At 31.7% G+C, this 22,265-nt stretch overlaps 1 protein-coding gene across 16 annotated transcripts in view; it reads right to left on the bottom strand.

Annotated features, from left to right (window-relative positions):
• Nucleotides 1-15,869, bottom strand: part of LOC134721140 (early endosome antigen 1-like) — a 79,705-nt gene extending 63,836 nt beyond the window's left edge. For 7 of the 16 annotated variants that reach the window (XM_063583932.1, XM_063583926.1, XM_063583925.1 and 4 more), the window contains exons 1-4: nucleotides 15,358-15,868; nucleotides 11,178-11,327; nucleotides 987-1,070; nucleotides 425-469 (exon numbers count right to left, since the gene is read on the bottom strand). In XM_063583932.1, coding sequence (XP_063440002.1) covers nucleotides 425-469; nucleotides 987-1,070; nucleotides 11,178-11,327; nucleotides 15,358-15,489 — 411 coding nt within the window. In that variant the 5' untranslated portion in view covers nucleotides 15,490-15,868. Of the gene's footprint in view, nucleotides 1-424; nucleotides 470-986; nucleotides 1,071-8,213; nucleotides 8,682-11,177; nucleotides 11,328-15,357 lie in introns of those variants that run through there. The other 9 variants (XM_063583920.1, XM_063583929.1, XM_063583930.1 and 6 more) reach the window with 5 other exon arrangements.
• Between the last annotated feature and the right edge of the window lie 6,396 nt (nucleotides 15,870-22,265).

A 22,265-nucleotide genomic window follows, 5' to 3' on the forward strand; every position in this document is an offset into this window, starting at 1 on the left:
AAGAAAAGTTGTAGTGCTGTTGAGCATGCTTATATGTGGACATTTCATTTGTGGCCATATTAGTTTTTTTAACTTTTCTTTCGTAAGCAATGCATGCACAAACATTTTTTTATCACAATTCACTGAAATATGCACTATTATAGTACACACTCGCAAGTTTTCTTTAAACTTTTCTTTAGTAAGCAATGCATGCACAAACTTAGTTTATCACAATTCACTGAAATATGCACTATTATAGTAGACAGGCAAAGTTTTTCATTTGATAGCACATTTATAAAGCAATGGTGGTGTATTAATTTTGATGTTCAAATCTTTTCTGTTTTAGTTGTAAATAGTCATGTAGTTACATTGACTTTACAGTTGCATGCCAATGTTTCAGCCAATCTGTAAAATCGATCATCATGCACTGAGGAAAATATTTCACCTTGTAAGGAGACCACTGAGTTTCTATCCTAAGAGTCCTTCGTTCCTATGGTAACAAAATAAATCTGACACTCAATAAATACAACTACTCATTCTACATTCAAGAACATTGATGCTTGAAGTTGATATGTTTCTAAATAAGACTGCACACGAGTCTAAAATGGATCTCCAAGCAACTTCAGAAAATTTTATTCAAATAATTGAAGGTCAGTCTTTTTCACCAAGTGCGGATTTCTTTCTAGAATTCAGATTCCAAATTTGCAAACAAAAGTTTTAAAATACCAGCAACTCATTTCAGGGGTTTCACCTTTTTTTTTCTTCTTCTTTTTTTTATTTTGTGATATTGTCTTTGTATATTTTTGGTTTAGTTCAATTTATCCACTTGTGAAAACATTTACACTTAAAGAATTAATGTAAATATGGTTAAGTTGCAAAATCTAACTGAACTTTTAATATTTCATTTCAATGTGATTTTTTTTACTGTTTTGTGAGTATGCATGTCATGCTGCCTACCAAAGGCCCTTGATTCGAATAATAAATATTCTTATTCTTACTCCACTCACCTCTATCATTGCTTCTGCTCTTGTTTTCTCTATAGTTAGAGCTCTCAACTCTCGTTCTAAATCCCTTGCTTTGTTCACATATTCCTGAAAATAAAATTATGGAGTTTAGATTACATCTATGTTACATTAGTCTTCTGTTTATAATTTCACTGTATGTTTTCATTTATATATAGTTGATCAATAAAAAGGGAAAATAAACTGACCAAAAAAGTTATAAGGCACTTTCTGAAATAAAAAGATCATATCAAAATCTTTTGTTGCAGTTTGTGGCAAAAATAAATTATCAAATGATGGCCATTTTGAGTAAAGAAAGCAACACCTAAAAAAAACCTAGACAGAGGTTCAATATACCGTATAGCAGGTTATTTTCGCCGGTGTAAAATTTTCGCGATTTTCATTGAATAAGGTATACGAAATATTTTGGCGGTTATTATTTTGGCGGATTCAACATTTTTAACATTACCTTTGCATGTACACTTTTAAATTGGCGGAATTTATTTTGGCGATTTTGTTCTATCCGCGAAAATAACCCGCTATACGGTATTCTTCACCAGACACCTATGCATGTTTCTGTATCAAAGCAATACATCTCAGATTTCACAAAGCTAATATCCAAATTATCAATTATGTATGAACACTGTTAAATATCAATAACACTATAATATTATCAAATATCATAATTTTTGAAAATAGACCCTTTAGCAGCATACAGATTAGTTTTTCAGACAAATCATCTTAGAACTTCCATTCATCATACAAGTTAACCCCTTCAGATACAATCAATTAAAGAGGGTATGGATGGTAGTCCTGCAATTGGCCTTTTAAGTAACTAAAGGACTATGCCTTATGGGTAATTTTATTGTTTATACCCTATGAAGAAAATAAAGTCATGAATTTCCACTGAATTTCAGCTGTTCAGGATGTCATTAACCAATCACAATGTAAACTTTTAAAAATATTACCCAGAATGCATTAGATACAGAACAGAGATTCTATATCTTTTATTTTTGTCCATTTTCTCTATTTCTGTATTTTTTAGCTTATATTTATCTATTTTATATTTTTGTTAGCAATTTAACTATAATATAAGCCCAATATTGATTATTCTCTATTAAGTCAAACCCCAAGTTTCAATCATTACTCCATAATAATGTAGTGCTTTATTAGTAACAAATGTCTTTTGTCATCACAGACCAGGAAGATTCCTAATGAGGCATCAGAGCAGGTATCTGACTATCTCACAGTAAAATTAGTCTCATTATTTTCTGCTAAATTAATTCTTAGAAAAAGATAATCCATAAATATAATATAGTCAACTAAAATTTATTCAAGCTTTTAACAAATGTTTTTGATGAGAGGAACTGCTGCTTTTAATCACATTGCTATCCTCATTTCTATTTTTGTACTTTTCTCAATAACATGAAAGCATTTCCAAGACTTAGTAAAGAATTGGTCTCATTATTTACTGCTAAATCAATTCTTAGAAAAAGATAATCCATAAATATAATATAGTCAGCTAAAATCTAAGCTTTTAACAATTTTAGGAGAGGAACTTCTGCTATTAATGACAAAGCTGTCTTCATTTCTATTTTTTTACTTTTCTGAATAACATGAAAGTATATCCAAGACTTGGTAAAGAATATAGTAAAATCTCACTGCTTAATGTAGGCTATGTAGAAATATACATCATGCACATGAAGATGGTGTATTATTGAAGTGATATGGTTTGTTATATAGTATTAAAGTGGTCAGGCTCAGCATACAAAGATATTCTCAATTATAAGGAAGAAATTCTGTTTTACACTTCTATACCACATTTTCATTCTCAATTTTAACTATACTGAAGTAATTTTTTATTTGTGTCACAGAAATATTTTCTTACATTCAGCATAAGATATAGTTATAAGAGAAATTCTTTTAAAAGGACAATATCTGAAATGGGTGCCATTTAAAATGTACTCTGCTGTACATTATCAATCAATTTCATTGAATATAGATTAATGTTTTATAAATATTGGTCAAATATTTCTTTACATCAATACCATATTAGTATACATTAAATATATATAGATAATAATTTCTTATCATCATGTCTTTCAATAGCAATTCAAGTTTATCAAAATTCTTTACAGGGTTAAAATGTTGAAATAAGGATTTAATTGTATAAAGAAATGACTAAGGTGCAATTTAACAGGTTGGAATTTGTTCACAAATACATGTATATTCTGAATTAAGGGATTTGTTAAGGCTAAACTATATTTGCAAATTTGAATAGGCTCATAACCTTACTACTTGTGTCATAGAATTCACATTCTTAGGTAATTTCTTTACCCAGACACCAAATGAAACAATGTGACAAAGTTAGTCAATTCACTTTATCAAGGCTAGATGAGGCGAGTCTATAGCTAGGACATTGATCACAAATCACAATACTTTGTTGTACTCTTTAGAAAGTATATAGATTTAGGAGTTGGAATGTATATAGCAAATAATATATGTACCTTCATTTGAGTACAACGAAAAATCTTGGGCAATAATAAATAATAGGTTTGTTTGCCCAAACACTACCTATCCAGAAAATAGCTGCCTACTCAAATTCTTTTATTGACCTGATTTGAAGAAGTTTTTTAATCAAATAGGCATGAAGACTAATAAACATCTGATACTTCAATTTCTTTTTTTGAAAAAAAAATAAAAAATGCCTACCTACCTACCCACTGTCTCAACCTTTGGGTAGGGTTTGGGCAAACCAAAATATTTTTAAATGTGGCCTTACATATATACTTGTACTTGAATGATAAAAATAAATCTTATATGTTAGGCTTAGTTCAACAATGGCAAAAATAAATGCACCCAAATATATCAGAAAATACAGTACTCAACTCCTTTTTTATCATATTTCTTATAATATTGTCGAGTTTTCATTGTTTGATCATGTTTGTTTTGTCAATGTATTTGCCATAACCAAAATTGGTTTTTGTCGGTTTTTTGCAAATAAAGAATTATTTAAGTTTCTTTATTTAAGTATAAAGACCTAGGAGAAAGAAAGCCAATTTTAAAATATTCTAATTACACCTTCATGACCTTGAATTGTAACAATCTAAAGGGTCAACGAAACCAATCTGATTTTAATAATTAGATATTGACGTTAAATTGCAATTAAATTTCTAGTTTTCACAATAGGTATTTTTTCATTCAAACTTGATACAACCTAATCTACTATATAATGTGCATTGTTGAGTAACTTAAACTAAGTAAGCCTTAATCAATGTTAGGCCTGTTCTGACATGAAGGCAATGTTTACTTTTTAAAGCACTTAAATCTAAAATTATTAGGTTTAAATATTTTTGTCAAAACTATAAAGTAAAGATATTGGTGCAGTAACCCTGAAAAAAAATAATAGAAATCCAAAGTACAGAACCGTGGATCAATCTAAATTTTTCCAAGTATTGATGCAGCATGGACCAAAATGCATTTTGTCAACAAAAAAATTACGAAAATTGTTCTGTTATAAATTAGGCCGTTAGTTTTCTCAATTGAATTGTTAAAAAAAATTCATATCTGGACCTTTCATATTGCCGACCATACAATATTGTTGAAGTCCGTACATTTGCCTATAATTGTTTACATCCCCTTCATTTGAAATTAGGTGGACAGTTGTCTCATTGGGAACATCTCCTTAGTTTTTATATAAGCCAGTACTTTATAAAGCACAATGAGATTTCAAAAAGCATAAAATTACAACCCATTCATACAGTGTACTACATGTATTATAGAAATCTCACAAAATTGCACCATATTTGGTTTCCTTTCATTTAATTTTGCCATAGGCACTGCCAAATTTATAACCAATTTAATTTTAGCTGCAATACAAGAACTTGTCTTGTTAATGTCTTGAACTCTTTGAGGTACAGGCCACAACTTACAGGAATAAAGACAATAAGTGGTAGTTGTTGATTAGGCAGCAACCTCACTGGCTAACAACATAAAACCTAAAAAAATCTTCAGGTCAACAAGCCCTCTATATCAATATCAACAGACAAGTGTATGCAAGCAAAATGTTTATGGCCAATAAAACCATATAAAATTTTCATTTAAATTTCCCCCCAACAACAAATTACCCTAATAATATCCATAGATAACTCAGTGAACAAGTGTAATTTTATGGAAATTTAATGTAAGCTTATGTTCTTGTCATAATATTAAAGATTTTATCCTCACTTTTATTGTCCAAAATATAGTGGTACATTACTTTATTGCAGTTTTATACCATGGAGAATAAAAGTTTGAATAGGTCCAACAAATACCAGCCATGTTTTCTTTTGTCAGACTGGTAATATTGATGAAAAAGACAAACTGACCATCTAATAAAACTTTAATAATGATTTCATGATAGTAATAAAGTTGAAATAAATATTGAATCTAGTACGAACTATCCATAATCAACTGGTATGTGGAGTTATGAAATGAAACTGACAAGCCTAGGTTATAAATTATGAATTTGCATGCTGAAATCAATTACTTAAAATAAGGATTATGAATAAAATATCATTTTCTCTACTATGGCATGAAACAATTATTCAAGAAATGATTTCCGCACCATTTATAAATAGGCTGTTCATGAATTTTTAATGTATTGCTTTAAGATTTCCTGCTTTTTTACAGATTAACTGAACATCTTTTTTTTTAGATTTATCTACGATAAACACTATAATTGTTTTTATTCTTATTCTTCCCCTAGATAATTTCTAAAATTTATAATTTCAGGGATGGTAATAACCAGTGGAACAAAAATTTTTGAAAAAAAAACACTTTGAAGTTTCTCTATCAAGAGCAATGTTGGGAGTCCTATGGAGGTATAGTCCCTCACCTCGCCTAATGTGGTTACCACTAGTATAGCCCCTGAATAATATACTGATTGAGACTTTTACAAGGGCAGATCCACGAGGGGTTCGGGGGGTCAAAACCCTCTTTTTTTTAGACGATCATTGCATTTGAATGGGGACCTGTGGTTGGGAACCCCCTTTTTAAAATGGCTGGATCCGCCCCTGACTTTTTACTGATTGAAAATTCTGGTTTCACCGATTAAGTGGGTATAAGGTAAACTATGAATTTAAATATTCAACAAAGTACACATTATCTACAGGTTTGTATGCAAACTTGGACAAAAACACCAGTTGTAACATCCATGAAACTACAGGTTTCCTTCAATCAACGAAAACTGATATCCACGAAAAATAAATCAATCCTCAGAATGTGAAGTAGTATATTTGAATGCCAAATTCAACAAAATTAACAATGTATCAAAGGTACAGAATGTGGACTGCCCCTGCAAAAAAAATCGGTGTATGGGATAGGGGCATATTAAGGACCCCTACTAGAGTTGTTCGTAGTGTGCAAGAGAGCACACCTCACCCGCTCAGGTCTAGTCCAAATAATTATGACATCTGGCAAGGCTATTTTACTTTTTTGAAAGAAAAAAAAATAGCCTTCATCATAATTATTTGGACTACATGTACACCAGGTCATGCTCATGTAGTATACAGTAGAACACAATGTCAAAATACCCAAAATATACCCCTAATACTAGGTTTTGTTTTCAAACCACTAAGACTCATTGTAAATTTTGACAAATAAAACATACATTTGTATTTAATTCAAGTTTATAACAGTTTTGCTTAAAAGGGAAATAAAAATATTTTCTGGATTAATTCAACTGAATTGGCCCATTTAAAAATACAAAGAATTTAATCGTAAATTGTTATCAAAAGAGGATTAAATATTTAAATGCATGTCTATGCTGTCTTAACTTATTGCAAATAAATGTTAAGTAGTTGTTCGTTGGGTCATTAGTTGTAGCTCGGTTTCAAAGAGGGAAATTTATACATGTACATGCACATCTTACTTTTAAGAATTTTTTAAGGATATATATGTGAAACTGATAAAAATGTTTTTATCTATGAATCATTGTCTGCCTTTTTCATACATTTGCACCAGTCTGTTTTACCCAATCATGATTTAGATTTAAAGTTTTCTGTTAATTGGTCTTAATTATGATACTTTGCATTGATCTTTCTACTTTTCTGCCCAATCCTGGTTTCACTTCTCAACTTTCCCTTAATTAAGTACGCAAAGTTTGATCTATCAAAAGTTCACAGTGGAAATTTAGCTGCTTTTCTGGCTCTTTGAAATATTTTTTTTACAATTTGGAGACCATATCTGTAAATTGTCCAAAAATATCATATAAAGGACGATAAGAATTATGGTTTCACAGCGATTCCAACACAGGAGTCATGCATATTCCTTGTCCTAAATAACATATGAAAGCTTAAATTCAATAAAGATCAATGGATCAAGGCAAAAACTATAAATGTGATGTATTAATAAATTACCCATACAAGTAATGCTGTTAAAACTGAATTATGAAGTCTAATTTATCAGTAAATCCATCTCTATATATGTATTGAAACAAAAACTGAATTTACTTTATTTGTGGGTTACTTGTAAATCACATCATATTTACTAAAATAGCTTTAAGAACTGACCACTGCATAAATATTTGAATTGAGTTAAAAATACAAAATCAACACTTCACTGTTATGTCAACAGTGTAAATGTTCCTGAACAAACAACTAAATACACAAAATCTTAAGGTGTAAAAAATATTGATATGTAGTGGCTCTAATCATTTTAAAAAGAGGTCTATAGAGTCAGTGCAGGCCAGGTCTAGGCCCTCAGTATACTAGTCCACAATTTGTGAAAATTAGATGGGGGACTGTAAAGAAAAATTCAAAAGGACTTTAGAGACAAAACATAAGCTTGTTGATATACCCTTTCAAGAGTCGACTTTAAAGAGTACCCAAGACTTGAGAAAAATATGTTTGAGTACATCAACTGTTTCTTCTTAGTACTTCATGTCTTTTATAAGTTTAGTTACAAGAGGACTACCTCCTTTGTCTAAACTGCTTATCATTATATATTTGAATGTGTCGGCTTTATACATATCTTATCTAAAGCAGTTTTTTCTTTTATAATTCAAAGTTCTAAATGGAATATTTCTGTATGGATATTTATGAACCGTCAATCAAAAAACGAAAATTTTACATATGTATAAAGCGTAAATGTTTCTACATTTGTGTTTGACAGTAAGTGCATATGGTTTTTATAAACAAAGTAAAATAGTACATATTTTTTTCTTTTAGAGCACTTAACCTTGGGTAAACTTACTGAGTTTGCTCCCTCAACTGGTTCCTTCCATGTGACTTTTTTACTCGACAGCGGGCTACGAGGACTAATTGGACTACGAGATAAATATTCCCCTCGCCTCTCCATTTTTTGAAAGATTTCACTTCACAATGCTTCACACAAACTAACTCACAAAATTCCACTTCAAATTATTGCATACCAATAAATTAATAATCCAATATATATTTACTTCCAGTTTATTTCATATTTCATTAAACTTCATGCATTTTCTATTCTTAGCTTCATTAGCTACCGAACTATTTAACTAATTACAGGCAGTGTTTTAAAATATTGACATATATATCCCCCTGTCTACGATCTAATCCAATACATGAACCCCTCCAACTTCTTTCCGAAGATTTTTTTTACATCCTTTGTACAAATAACAATAGGATAAGTACAGGCCATAGAAAGTTTGTTGATAAATATATATTAGAAATTATCCACACATTTATCTTTAGCATATCAAGCGAGGCGGCGGGAAGTCTGAACGTGTAGTATACAACATGCTCTCACATGCCCTTTACCTACCATCAGACATTATACCTGAGTTTTACCTGAGTGACTAAAATATTCAATCTCGTTAGGACTTTGCCTATTGTTTGCTAATAACTCTAGTGTTTCTGTAAACTTATCATTTTCACATCTTTTTGTCTTTAAACCGATCAATATCTAAATTTTCAATGAAAATAGGTTTAAAGTTGTAAGAGACGATTGCTTTGAATTTATCTTGAATAATCAATGATCCATGTAAAAGATACCATTATGTTCCTAAATTGATTGTATTATTATGAATACGAAAGGAACCAGCAGGTTGGCTAATTTTTTTAAGCGGAATGTATATTGCATTTTCAAATAAAAACATTTTAAAGAATTTAAGTGTTTATTTTTCAGACTCTTGTCACAAATGTAATCTATTTATCCATTTATATTCAATCCATTTCTTTAATATTTAATAATTTATTTAAGGATAGATCTTAAAACTTATTTCTTTCCGAATAATTTTTATTTATAAACATCCATCACCAGACGTACATCTGCTTACATAACATTATCATATTTGGGCCAAATTTTTACAAAGCAGTAGAGATTATGTAACATTTGTTAATGTTTCAAACAATGTAGCCAATTGATCTTACACCCTAATAATTACATGTACTTTAGAAAATCAAAATAATAATAAAAGAACAAAGTTTTAATGTCCCCCACATTGCACATATTTGATATTTTCAAGGGTCATAACTCTTTAAAAGAAGACGATCAACCACCACTATAAAACATGTCTGAGATATTGCTAATATCAACAGTCACCTTTAGTACAAGTGTTATAAAAATCTATGTCCCCTGCAATGGATCCCGCTTAACAAAACAATTGTGTGCTAACTAACAAATAACAGTCTCCACGGTTAGCCACTAGTCCGATGCCCCATGGCCAGACTAGTTAAATTTCATTTGGACTAGTAAGATTTTGCAAAACTTAGTTTGGCCCATTGATAAGAACAATTGTCAGAATATTGGTCTTTGGACTAGTAGTTGAAAAAGTTTTTGGTGCAGACAGAATAAAACTTGGATAATGATGTTTACTTCATAAAGTCTTGTAGGAGCCTTAAGTTTTTTTAACAATTGCTATTGGACATCTGCTTAAAAAAAATACATGTACACCAGGAACAAGATGCAGTACATTAAATTTGCCATTTCAATGTAAAATAGTAGCTGAATCTAATACCAAATCCATATCTAGTATTGATTTTTTTTTAATTTTGAGTAAAATTGAGTCTTGAAATTTTCTGCTGTGCATTCACTAGTTTGGGTAATTAGGGTTCTCTACTTTAATCTGTATTTGCTCGTAGAGAGAACAATATTTAAATATTTTACATTATAAAGTGCACAGATTGAAACCAATTAAATTATAACAAGGAAACTATTCAGGTATCAATTTCAAAACAGGAGTATATAATAATATGACCTGTCACAAAAACTATTTATAATGAGGAAACATACATGTAATTTACACCTAATACACTCCTGCTAGACTCCAGACAAACAAAAGTATTAAATATAAATTAACAATACAGTTTTGTATAATCTCGATAAAATTCAAATAAATATAAACTCAATATTTAAAGTATATTAATGAAAAATTCTCATAGTGGGCCGGCTTGAAAATTAAAGGGAAATAACCACTATCTCTTTCGACATACTGTTGAACTGATATACAAAAGTGTCTACCTCTTCCCTACTGTTGCAAATATGTATACAGTGGAAGCATGCGTTATCTGACACACTGGGGGACAAGAAAAAAATGCCAGATTAAGCAGTGTGTCGGACTACTAGTACTAAGGTTTTTTCTGCAAGGGGCATATTTTGGGACCAGACATATGTGACTGCATATTAATGCAGGATGTTGGAATACTCAGGTGTCAGATTTGGCAGGTTACACTTTATATTGGCAAATGCTATACCATAAACACTGTTGCTTAATCACATTGGCAATTATAGTCAATATTAGTTATGGTGTTGAAAAGGTTGGTGTGGCTTTTCATACGTTTTCGAATTCATGACAGGTTAAATATACCCATATTTTTCTTTGGTACAAATATTCAAGGATGGATAAAAAAAAATCCTGAATACTTTAATTAATGATTTTGACAAATTCTGCATACAAGCTTATGGGAACTATATATGTACTTTGACATGTTTGTTGAACATTTAAATTCATGGTCTAACATTACCGATGGAATCAACTAAAATGGTTACCCCAAAATTTATAACGAATTAAGAGTGGTTTAGATCAGTACCATGGCTACTAAAAACTGAAAAGCCATACGGTAGCTAAGAAACAGGAAGATCTCTTACATGTAAGTAATTTCGCATTAATCTCGCCAAATTTACCAACATCTACATGTACATCTAGAATGGCTACTTCACACATCCAGTATATATTACCTTAGTTGACCCAGAAACCTGTTTTAGTTTGGACTCCAGGATGTTGACCCTTTCATTGGCTTCTCTTTCTAATTCCTCTACTGTTTGGACTAACACTTCATTCTGTTCTGTCAAATCATTTACGTAAGCTTGCATAATTCTCACTCTTGTCTGTAAAAAAAGTACTGATGGATTAACAAGAAATAACAAATTAAAATATCAATGAATGTAGTTAGGCTTAAAAATAATACATGTGCTTCCACAAGCGTGCTGAAACAAACAAGTGAAACTGCGAGCTACTGCTCACTGATGTGCAAGTGGATAATATTAATAGTGTAAAAATATGCAAGTGTTCGGTAAACAGGAAGTTGTTGAGTGATGAATCTGAAAACGCATCACACGGTATAGCTGACTTAGATAAACCCTGAAACCAAATTTCAGAAATCCTTGTATTGTAGTTCCTGAGAAAAATGTGACGAAAGTTTCATGGGACGGACTGACTGACTGACGGACTGACAGACAGAGGTAAAACAGTATACCCCCCTTTTTTGAAAGAGGGGGTATAAATACAGTAGTTACTAGGTACAAAATGTAGGTATGCAATGTCATTTTATTTTACAGACATTTTTTTGCGCTGTACAACTAAGGAATCAAGTCTCACTCTAATGCTCTTTACTGTCCAAACGACATAAACTTCTAATTCGTATTAACAAAAGTTAGTTTTTAATGCCAATTGGATAATTCAAATAAGCTAATTCGAATCAATTCAAATTAAAAAAGAAGAGTGTGTGAACATGGTGAACGTGATTAGCAAATTCCATTCGAATAAAATGTATGTGTGAATGAGGCATTACAGTGCTTTTTTCCAAAATGACATAAAAAGTGGTGAGGTACCTGGTAGGCACTTAAAATAAAGGTAGGTAGGGTTAGCAGAAACACATGTTGTTGTTTTTTTTCTGACCATTTTAAATTAGAAATTTTGTTGCCTCGTGGGAAAGACTTTTTTCTGAAGTTCTGATTGGACAAAGTATACAAATGTGAAGATCCTGAGACCAATCACCAAAACACAGACAGAAAAATAAAGTCTGAAATTAATCATCCTTCCAGAATCGTCAATGATTGCTCTGATGTCTGACAGCACTTTTCAGGACCTACTCATCTACTGGGGAAGTCTAATGACACAAGCAAGTCATGAAAAATGGTTTCAAAGCAATATTGAACTTTCCAGAAAAGATTTTGCAGCATTAGCTTGACATTTAGTAGTACATTTTGATTCAATTTGACTAATGTCCTGTCCCAATTAAAAAGTTAAAAAGTTTCATCTTCTTCTATGTCTTTCACATAGCAGGTTATAAATGTTCATTTTGTAGGATTCTTTTCTTATTGCTGAAACATTGTATTAACTCAATATAAAAAAATCCCATGACCTAAATTTCTAAAGAAAAAAAAAATCTTATTTTAAATAAATACAACTATGGATCATTAATGCAAGTTCACTACCTTTCCAAAAATGTACTATTCTATAGTATTTGATAATACTATTCAGGTGAAAAAATGTAAATAATTGTATGATTCTTTGTATACTTTTCCATCCATTTCAATACCCTTTATCTACTGCAAAACATTGATTACAAGGGTTATTGAGAGAATTATATCCTTTATTGAAATTGAATGTATGAAAGATGTGTTTTTTGATAAATCAATTTTGATTGTATGTAAACTGGCAGACTTTTCATAACAAAGTAGTATTCAATATATATGATTCACATGACACATAAAATTGAGAATGGATGTCCAATGGACTATCTTTTAAATGCACATGTACAATGTATACATGTACGGTATATATATTCACTAGCAATTGCACAAGCTCAAATATATGGGGGCTATGGATTTTTTTGAGAAACAATTGTTCCAGTTTTTGGAGAAAAAAATAATTTGTTTTTGACCCTGAGAAAAAAATGTTGTTTGTATCACCCTCAGTTGCCACTATGTGTAATGCTATCACTGCCTAATTGTATGCTCCATTTCTGACAGAACTTTCAAATAATACTTTCATGACTTATAACTTAAGCAAAGACAACCTACATTAACTGTTGATCAATAGAGTTAAGACAAGAAAGATTGTGACAAAAGACCTTTCGGCTTTCATTAGGAAAAAATTGTAAATGACCCCGTAATAGACAGAGAAGTTTATAGTGTCTAGTTGTGATGTTTTTTTAACCAAGGTAATACTGCTACTGTGCATTGCTTCACATCATAATTGATCATTGTAAATTATTCAGTTGCAAACAAAAAACTGTCATTCAAACTAAATTCTTTGTGACAAATTTCTCTTCAATATTTATCATTGTTTATAGAACATTTAGTCCTGTTTTTTGGTTAGTGAATTTTATCAAATCTTTTGTATATTTACAGCAGTTAGTAGTCACCATTTAATCCAAAAAATGACATCCCTAAAAAAAACTGCTGAAAAAAAGTTTAGACAAAACTTTCAGTGATCGAACTGAACTGCCTGTGGAATTGACAATAGACCACATCCAATAAAAAATAGTTATTTCCAAATCAATTATTATTCATTATTTTTTCCCAGATTTGAGATAACTCCACCCCTCTTACAAATGTATGTTATCTACTTTGTCAAGTATTAGTTATCTACAAATGTACATGGTCATATGTTTTAACAATTTGCAGTGTTTCTGTTTTAATTAATTATTTTTTAAATAAAATACAGATTCAATTGAAAATGTACCATGGTTCCAACATCTCCAGTGTTGCACATATTTTATATTAATGTATCTGCTGTGGGGCACTAACCTAAAAAAAAGTTCTTTAAAACAATTTTTAAATCAGTGTTTTACTATAAATGTAGGCATGAGATTGCAAATTGATGACACATACAATGTTATTTTCCTTATATTTCTATTTCTAATTTGGCATAAACTCCTGTCACAATGGTCTGGGCATTCTTCCAACACCTTACTGATATCAGCCATTGATTAAAACTTTATATATGCAAATGTTCATTTTACAAGATAATTCAGTATGTAGTTTTGTGCTTACAATCATGACAATTATGAATTATAAGGTTATATTTTAATATAAATTATATTTCAAAAAGACATAACTCTTATAAATAGTAGATCTGTCCTCATCTTATAACATGTCAAAGAAATTATAGTGGATATAAACATATGATAACAATTTTATAACAATCATAAAATAGCCTACATTGTATGTCTAACTCCTCTAAACGACAAGTTTACTTTTTCCCATATATATGGCATCACAATTTTAATTATTTGATATCAGAGGGTTTTCATAGAATGGTCAATAAGAGACTATTCAGCTAACTTTGTGTACAAAAATTTACCAGAAAGGTAAAATATGACTATTGAATTGCTAAATTCTTTGGAATAAGACCCATTTATAACAAATGAATGTTTGAAGAATTTCAGTTTCATTAGGAAATCTTCTATTTAGTTCACTGCATGTCAAGATCATCCCTAACAACCCATTGGTCATACTATGATACATATACATCATGCATATGACATGTACATCAAACTAAAAAAAATGACAAACTTTAAGCCACTTGTACTTTAAATGTAGTTAATTTCTAGTTGCATGTGCTAAGCTACATAAATATAGGAAGCTGTGGTTTAAGTGATAATGAGACAACTCTCCATCCAAATGACAATTTATATAAGTAAACCATTATACATTTGTAGGTCTAGGTACAGCCTTCAACAAGGAGTCTTGACTCACACCAAAGAGCAAGCTATAAAGGGCCCCAAAAATTGTTAATGTAAAACCATTCAAATCGGAAAACCAATGTTCTAATCAATATAAAAACGACAAAGCGGTATGAACTACATAAACAAACTATTAATGTACATAAGATTCCTGACTTAAGACAGGTGCTAAAATTCGCAGCGGGCATGGATACATGTACCAGCGGGATTTGACCCCCACTCTTTGGAGCTTAAAACTGGGTTCTAATGGTATGAGCAAAAGATGACTGTCCTTACCTCAACCAGTTAGAAATCATGTACATGCACCTCACAATATACTTGTAATTTAGTTACTCATGCCAGGGCTGTCAGAGCATCTGAGGGGTCGGTGTCGCAGGTTGATTCCTCCAATATTCGATTTAATATGGGGACTCTTAATATTTGCAACTCATTTTGATATACTATACCTTTGCTGTGTCTTCTCCTGAATGGTCAGCTTCATCTAGCCTGCGAAGCCTTGTTTCGTAGAGCCCTTTGAATTCTCCAAGCAAATTTTGCATGCCACCATTCCTCTTTTTGGAACTGAAAGATTCAGACATTGTAAGGCTTCCCTCGATTTAAACAGATGGAAATCGATACCTGGTACTAATTAAATGTCTCAATTCATGTGTCCTTTATCTTTAACACCATCTAATAAAGAAACATTTAAATTTTGTCGAACTGTTGCAGCGGAAGAGGTTCCCTGGTAATCTTGCTCTAGCTTGAGCCGAAACATACAATTTCATTGGTTCCTAATGAAAACACTTTCTTATTTGGTCCAATCAAAAACGTCGTACTTTCACTGTTTATGTTTTTATTTAGCAGGCACATGTTTTATCTGTCTAATATGTCAAACTGCACAAAATTTGAGTTTCTAAACTTCTCTTACGAATTATTTAGACATTTCGATCATTAAATCCACTCTGTCTTTATATCTAATAAGTTGTTTATATAAATATTGTTAAAATGACAAGTGTTTATCCGACCGGGAAACAAGTTTTGACTTGTGACATGTTTGTATACAAAGACGGTCGATAATTTGATGAGATCCTATTCACATTTTAACACTCTTTATAATAAGTCAACAAAGCAATACACATTTATTTAGATTCTACTATCTTCAATCTGACGGTCTTGTACATTACACGTCATCGGGATATGTTTATGTTGGTCTATATTTGTCCCTATTTTATGATGATAATGTATATTTGCGATGCGGTTTGACATGTAATAAATGGTAAATAAAATAAAAATGCATATAACGGTAATAACCCTTAGGTTACAATAATATGGATTTAACATTTTTGGTAAATAGCTATTAAATCCGTTATCCCCTATTAATTTCAATTAATTTTAAACTCGTGACTTGGCATTTACTATCAATTCCAAACGTTCACTGACATATTTGTTTCAGTTACGTAAATGGTCACACGCTATTATTCCGACAGCCCATTAGTCCGACAGCCCATTGATCCGACAACCCATTAGTCCGACACCCCAATAGTCCGACGACCTATTGCTCCGACAGCCCAATACTCCGACAACCCATAAGTCCGACACTTATAAAGTCAAGTATTAGTGTATCAGGGTAAAATAAAACTTGTCTGTCTGTATTATTACGTTTAGATATGTAATAATATATTTTAAGAAATAACTCCGTACAAATATATATATAACATAAGGCTGAGGTAGTTGGAATACTTTCTATACACTCACGGTTCGAAATCTGTATATAGAAAAGAACAGAAACTATTATCTGAAAAAGCTTCACACCGTTTATATAGATGACTTAAATAAACCTTAAAACCAAATTTCAGAAATCATTTTATTGTACAGTAGTTCCTGCGAAATATGTGACGAAAATTTTCAACTTGGCTGTGGATAGTGTTCGGTGAACAGGAATTTGTTGAGTAATGAATCTGAAAACGTATCACACGATGTAGCCGACTTCAATAAACCTTTCAGAAATCCTTGTAATGTCGTTCCTGAAAAAGATGCAACGAAATTTTCATGGGACGGACGGACGAACTGACGAGTGGACGGTTGAATGGACGGATAGACAGAGGTAAAACCGTATGTTCCCACTTTTGCGAAGCGGCGGTATAATGATTGGGTCAACATTAAGACTTTACAATACTAATATCATAGTAATATGATATAATTTATATTTATAACACCGTAAGCCTCAGTCAGAATCGGAGCCAAAACAAAATAGAAAAAAAAAACAACTGAGCACATATTTCGTCCTATTTGTCATCTTATTTTTAAGGATCTGGGTATGTATTTGTCTCTGTGTTTTTCTCAATTTGACTGACGGCATGAAACCTCACTCCCCTGATACGCGAAAGGGGATAACCGACGATCTAATGACAGAAGGTAATTTTTAAAGCAAGACACACACAAAAAAACACAGCAAACTAGAACAGCACAGACTGACAGTGTACGACACAAAAACGACGAAATGTAAAGAAAAATAAAATACCCAGACACGGGAAACGAAAGAGGGACCAGGGTAAGGACTGGGCAGTTGCAATAAGCATGTGTATCAACTCCAATATACTGAGACTTATATCCCGCCTGGAAAGAATAATTGGGACCAAAACGGACAACCACAAATATTACAGAGAACGGAGTTGGTCTTTTTAGAGAAAAATTTGTCTATACACATAAGAAAAATGCATTGTCGGAATAATGGGCTGTGGCGAAGTAATGGGTTGTCGGAATAGTGTGCTGTCGGAGTAATGGGCTGTCGGAATAATGCCGGTTATCGGACTAATGGGATGTCACCACGTAGGTTCTGTAAATGCCTTTATAGCTCATTGATGGATCCGGGGGAGGGGGACCCTCTTTTTTTTTTAACGATCAATTTCTTGAATGGGAGCATATATATATACTTGAAACCCCACTTTTTAAAATGACTTGATCCGCCCGTGTAGCTGATTATGTGGTATGGGCTTTGCTCGTTGTTGAAGACCGTACGGTGACCTATAGTTGTTAATGTCTGTGTCATTTTGGTCTCTTGTGAACAGTTGTCTCATTGGCAATCATACCACAGCTTCTTTTTTATATGTTCTGACTATATTTATACGACGTATACCGTGATGATATACGGAATCGGGTTTTCCGCTCAATATTGAAATCTGCACGTTTGCGTATGATTTTTAAAACATCCAATTCGTTTGAACACTGGTGCATAGTTGTCTCATTGACAATCCTACCCTATCAGTTTCTCCTTATTTTCTATATTTGAATACAAAATTAACGAACTTTAGTCGAAATCTTTAATGAGTTTTGTTGGAGTAAGTTACACGTGGATCATATCCTGCTTACAATTCCACAGCACTTGAATTCGTGATCACCGCCACCGTGTAAGGATTTTGTCTTACGCCAGCATACATTTTCTTGACGTTCTTTGTCTTCGGTTTTCTTTTGACTCTGTTGTATTTTATTTGATTATATTGTTTTGGATTCTTCCAGTTTATCATGATTACTTGTCGCTTCAAAACTACATATGTGCCTGTTTCTGTATGAGTTACTATTTATGACTAAACTCAGCTAAGACCTATCAACATCTGTTACAAACATTTAATAATACATGTACTTTTAGATATTTGGATGATATTGACTCAGAGCCTCTCAATAATGACGACTTCAGTGTGTACACTAAACAGATTTATCCTGTTGAACTGACTGACTTTCAATAAAGCTAATACTAACAATGGACACTGCCTTTTCCTGTATCTTGATATCTATATCATGCCATAAACGAGAAGCTTAATACTCAAATTTATGATAAAAGTCTGAGATGATTTTTCATTTCCTATTATTAATTTTCCATTTTTGATGGTGACGTTTCTTTATCACTGTCTTATGGTGTTTATTAGCTAAATTTGATCGTTTCACTCGTGTATGTACATGATTTAACAACGATTAACAACGTATATATATATATTAAATTTTAACGAAAAAAAATATATGAATTATTAAAAAATTATTACACCAGGGTTTTCGATATCAAAAAGTAAACCTAGTCAAAACTTTTACTAAATTTTATCATCGTACGGTACAAGCAAATCATTCATACATATAAATCAATATGCAGACATCTATGGAGACCCATTTCCTGTATAACAGGAGATCTTAACATCGTCCAAGACCGAGAGTTAAAATCATTCCTCAGTAGAGGACCTAAATATCGTCCGCCGTCAATCATTAATTGGAATGAGTGTCGTAATATCATCCACGACTCATTCCGTACTTTGTGTTTGGATTAAACGGGAAAAAGCTGACAAACAATCTTGGGACTCTTTATTTAATTCAGTAATGAACATAGTTGATATACATATTCAACATTTCAAAGAACATTTACTCTTAACAATAACCACAATAAACCTATTTCTCGTATCAAACATAAATTAAAAGAACTAGCCAAGGAATTTGTTTTTGTCCCGGCCGATAAAGCTGCTAATAATATTATTATTGTTTGAGGTAAATTTTACATTGAGGTTCTACAAAAAGAAATCACTAATTCACCAACATTCCAACTGACTCCATTTTCAGAAAACGAAATCTGTAACAAACATAAACTTTTAGCTACCGCTTTACAAGCAGAACCAAAAAACAATGAAAGTCCCAACTATGTATTTGCTTCCGAAGCTACACAAAACTCCTTACAAATAACGATTTATTTCGTCTTCAAGCCATTATTCCACTACTAAATTATCTATTCTTCTTACCAGTACACTTGGTACAATACAAAACCTGATAATAAATTGTTCAAATAAGGCCTTCGAAAATAGTGGAATTAATTACTTTTGGAGTGTCAAAAACTCGTTGGAAGTACTTGATAAATTGCATGCTTATATATATTGGTGATTTTGAATCTGTTCAAAGTTTTGATTTTTCTACCCTATATACCACATTGCCTCACATTCTCATTAAGAAAAAAATCACACACCCAATTAAATGGGCATTTAAAAAGTCAGAATGTGAATATATATGTTTAAACTCTTTTTGGCAATTTTTTAGTACCAATAAACAAAACAAAAATATGTCAATTTGACATGCTATATCCCCCAGAACTAGAGATTAAAGAAACAACAGACACCGCTTCCTCCGCCTCATTTTTAGACTTATATCTCGAATTTGACTTACACAGTCATCTCAGTACCAGAATCTATGACAAACAAGACGATTTTAATTTTGAAATTATAAATTTCCCCCACCTTAGTAGCAACATACCAACTTCACATGCATATGGGATATATATTTCCCAACTTATTCGATATTCAAAAGCTTGCAGCTCCTACTCAGACTTTGTAAAACGTCATCAGTGTCTGAGTAGAAAGTTGATGAACCAGGGGTATGTCAAAGAACGTCTCGTCCTTTTTCTAAAAAAGTTCATCGGAAGGTACCAAGACCTTGTTGATAAATATTCCGTATCAACTTCTCAAATAATACACGATGGTCTTGATGTATAGATTCTGCGTACTGATGTTGTTTATCATCTTAACAACATGTTTTACTGTTCTTTCATTTGTCTTTGTTCTATTATTAATATTACTTTTACTGTTGAATGGTTTTATGTGATATTCGTTTGACGTGGCTCGGTACTTATACATCTCGTCAATGTGTGTGTATTGACTTTCATTTTTTGTGGTTTGTTTTGTATATGCGACTCTTTGTAATTCTTTTGTTCTTATTACGTGACTCTGTACTTTAAAAAAAAAATCCCGTCAGTATTATTTTGGTGTATTATATGTCATTATGATATATTTCTATTATGAATTACTATATACGTTGAACCACAAACGTCAAAATCATTCAATCGCGTAGTGGAATTAACTATTTTTGGATTCTCATAAATTCTACCTATAACTTTTGGACTAGTTTAAATCTCGGTCTATTTCTGTAATTTGTTCTTACATACTTTTGATTTTTTAACTCTGTATGCTTACATTGCCTATGTACATTTTAAAACTGTTTGTATGCACATTGAACGACAAATTTATGTGACGTATACAAATTTTATGACGTCATACACTCAAGTCAATCCATGTGTTCGTAGATAGATGTTTTTGTGTTCTGTTAAATTGTCCCTTTTAAAATTGTTATGCGATGATGACTGATGTACCCATATTTTGACAATCGTTTTGTTATTTTGATTTTGTTTTGATTTTGCCATGTGATTGTGGACATTCCGTATTGATTTTCCTCTGAGTTCAGTATTTTTGTGATTTTACTTTTTGATACTATATCTGCCATAGAATTTTTTCTAGATAACATTTTTGTATGCTTTGGAAATTCCGTATATCGTCAGGTTATCGGAATTCCAATGGAAACTAACTGCACCACTTATTGCGGACCTGTTTTTGTATTGCTATGAGTTACAATTTATGACAACAATCAGCAACGACCCATCGAAACAACATCTGATACACAAATTTAATTATACTTTTAGATATTTGGATGGTATTTTGGCTTTCAAAAATATAAAAAAGAAGATGTGGTATGATTGCCAATGAGACAACTATCCACAAAAGACCAAAATGACACAAACATTAACAACTGTAGGTCACCGTACGGCCTTCAACAATGAGCAAAGCCCATTCCGCATAGTCAGCTTTAAAAGGCCCCGATAAGACAATGTAAAACAATTCAATCGAGAAAACTAACGGCCTTATTTATTTAAAAAAATGAAAAATTACGACTTCAGTATGTATACTAAAGAAATTTATCCTGTTGAACTTACTTTGAATAAAGCTAATACTAACAATGACCACTGTCCTTTCCTTTCCCCGATCTTGATATCTATATCATTAACTTAAGGGAAAGCTAAATACTAAAATTTATGATAAGAGAGATAATTTCTCATTTCCTATCGTTAGTTATCCATTTTTAGATGGTGACGTTCCCTTGTCACCACCTTCCGGTGTTTAAATATCTCAACTTGTACGATTCGCTCGTGTATGTAACAATGTTTTAGATTTTAACGAGAGAAATTAATGTATTACTGAAAAATTAATACACCAGGGTTTTCGATATCACAAACTGGTCAAAATATTTACTAAATTTTATCATCGGTATAAGGACATCATTCGTAAATATAGCTCAACATGTAGACTTCTTATACGTTCAGGTATTTCACATCCAATATTTTATGGAAATATTCTTTATAAAGCACAAAAATGTCAGTATTCACCTCAGAAGCTAACAAAACCTTTAAATAGACTTATTAAGAAGGAATATAGTTACGATACTGTTGTCAGGTCATTAAAGATTGCATATTTTGGCGTTAATATTGATTCACTTATAGGGTCTTTGCATCGGAACTAAA

Source organism: Mytilus trossulus, chromosome 6, assembly GCF_036588685.1.
Source record: "Mytilus trossulus isolate FHL-02 chromosome 6, PNRI_Mtr1.1.1.hap1, whole genome shotgun sequence".
Lineage (NCBI taxonomy): Eukaryota > Metazoa > Mollusca > Bivalvia > Mytilida > Mytilidae > Mytilus > Mytilus trossulus.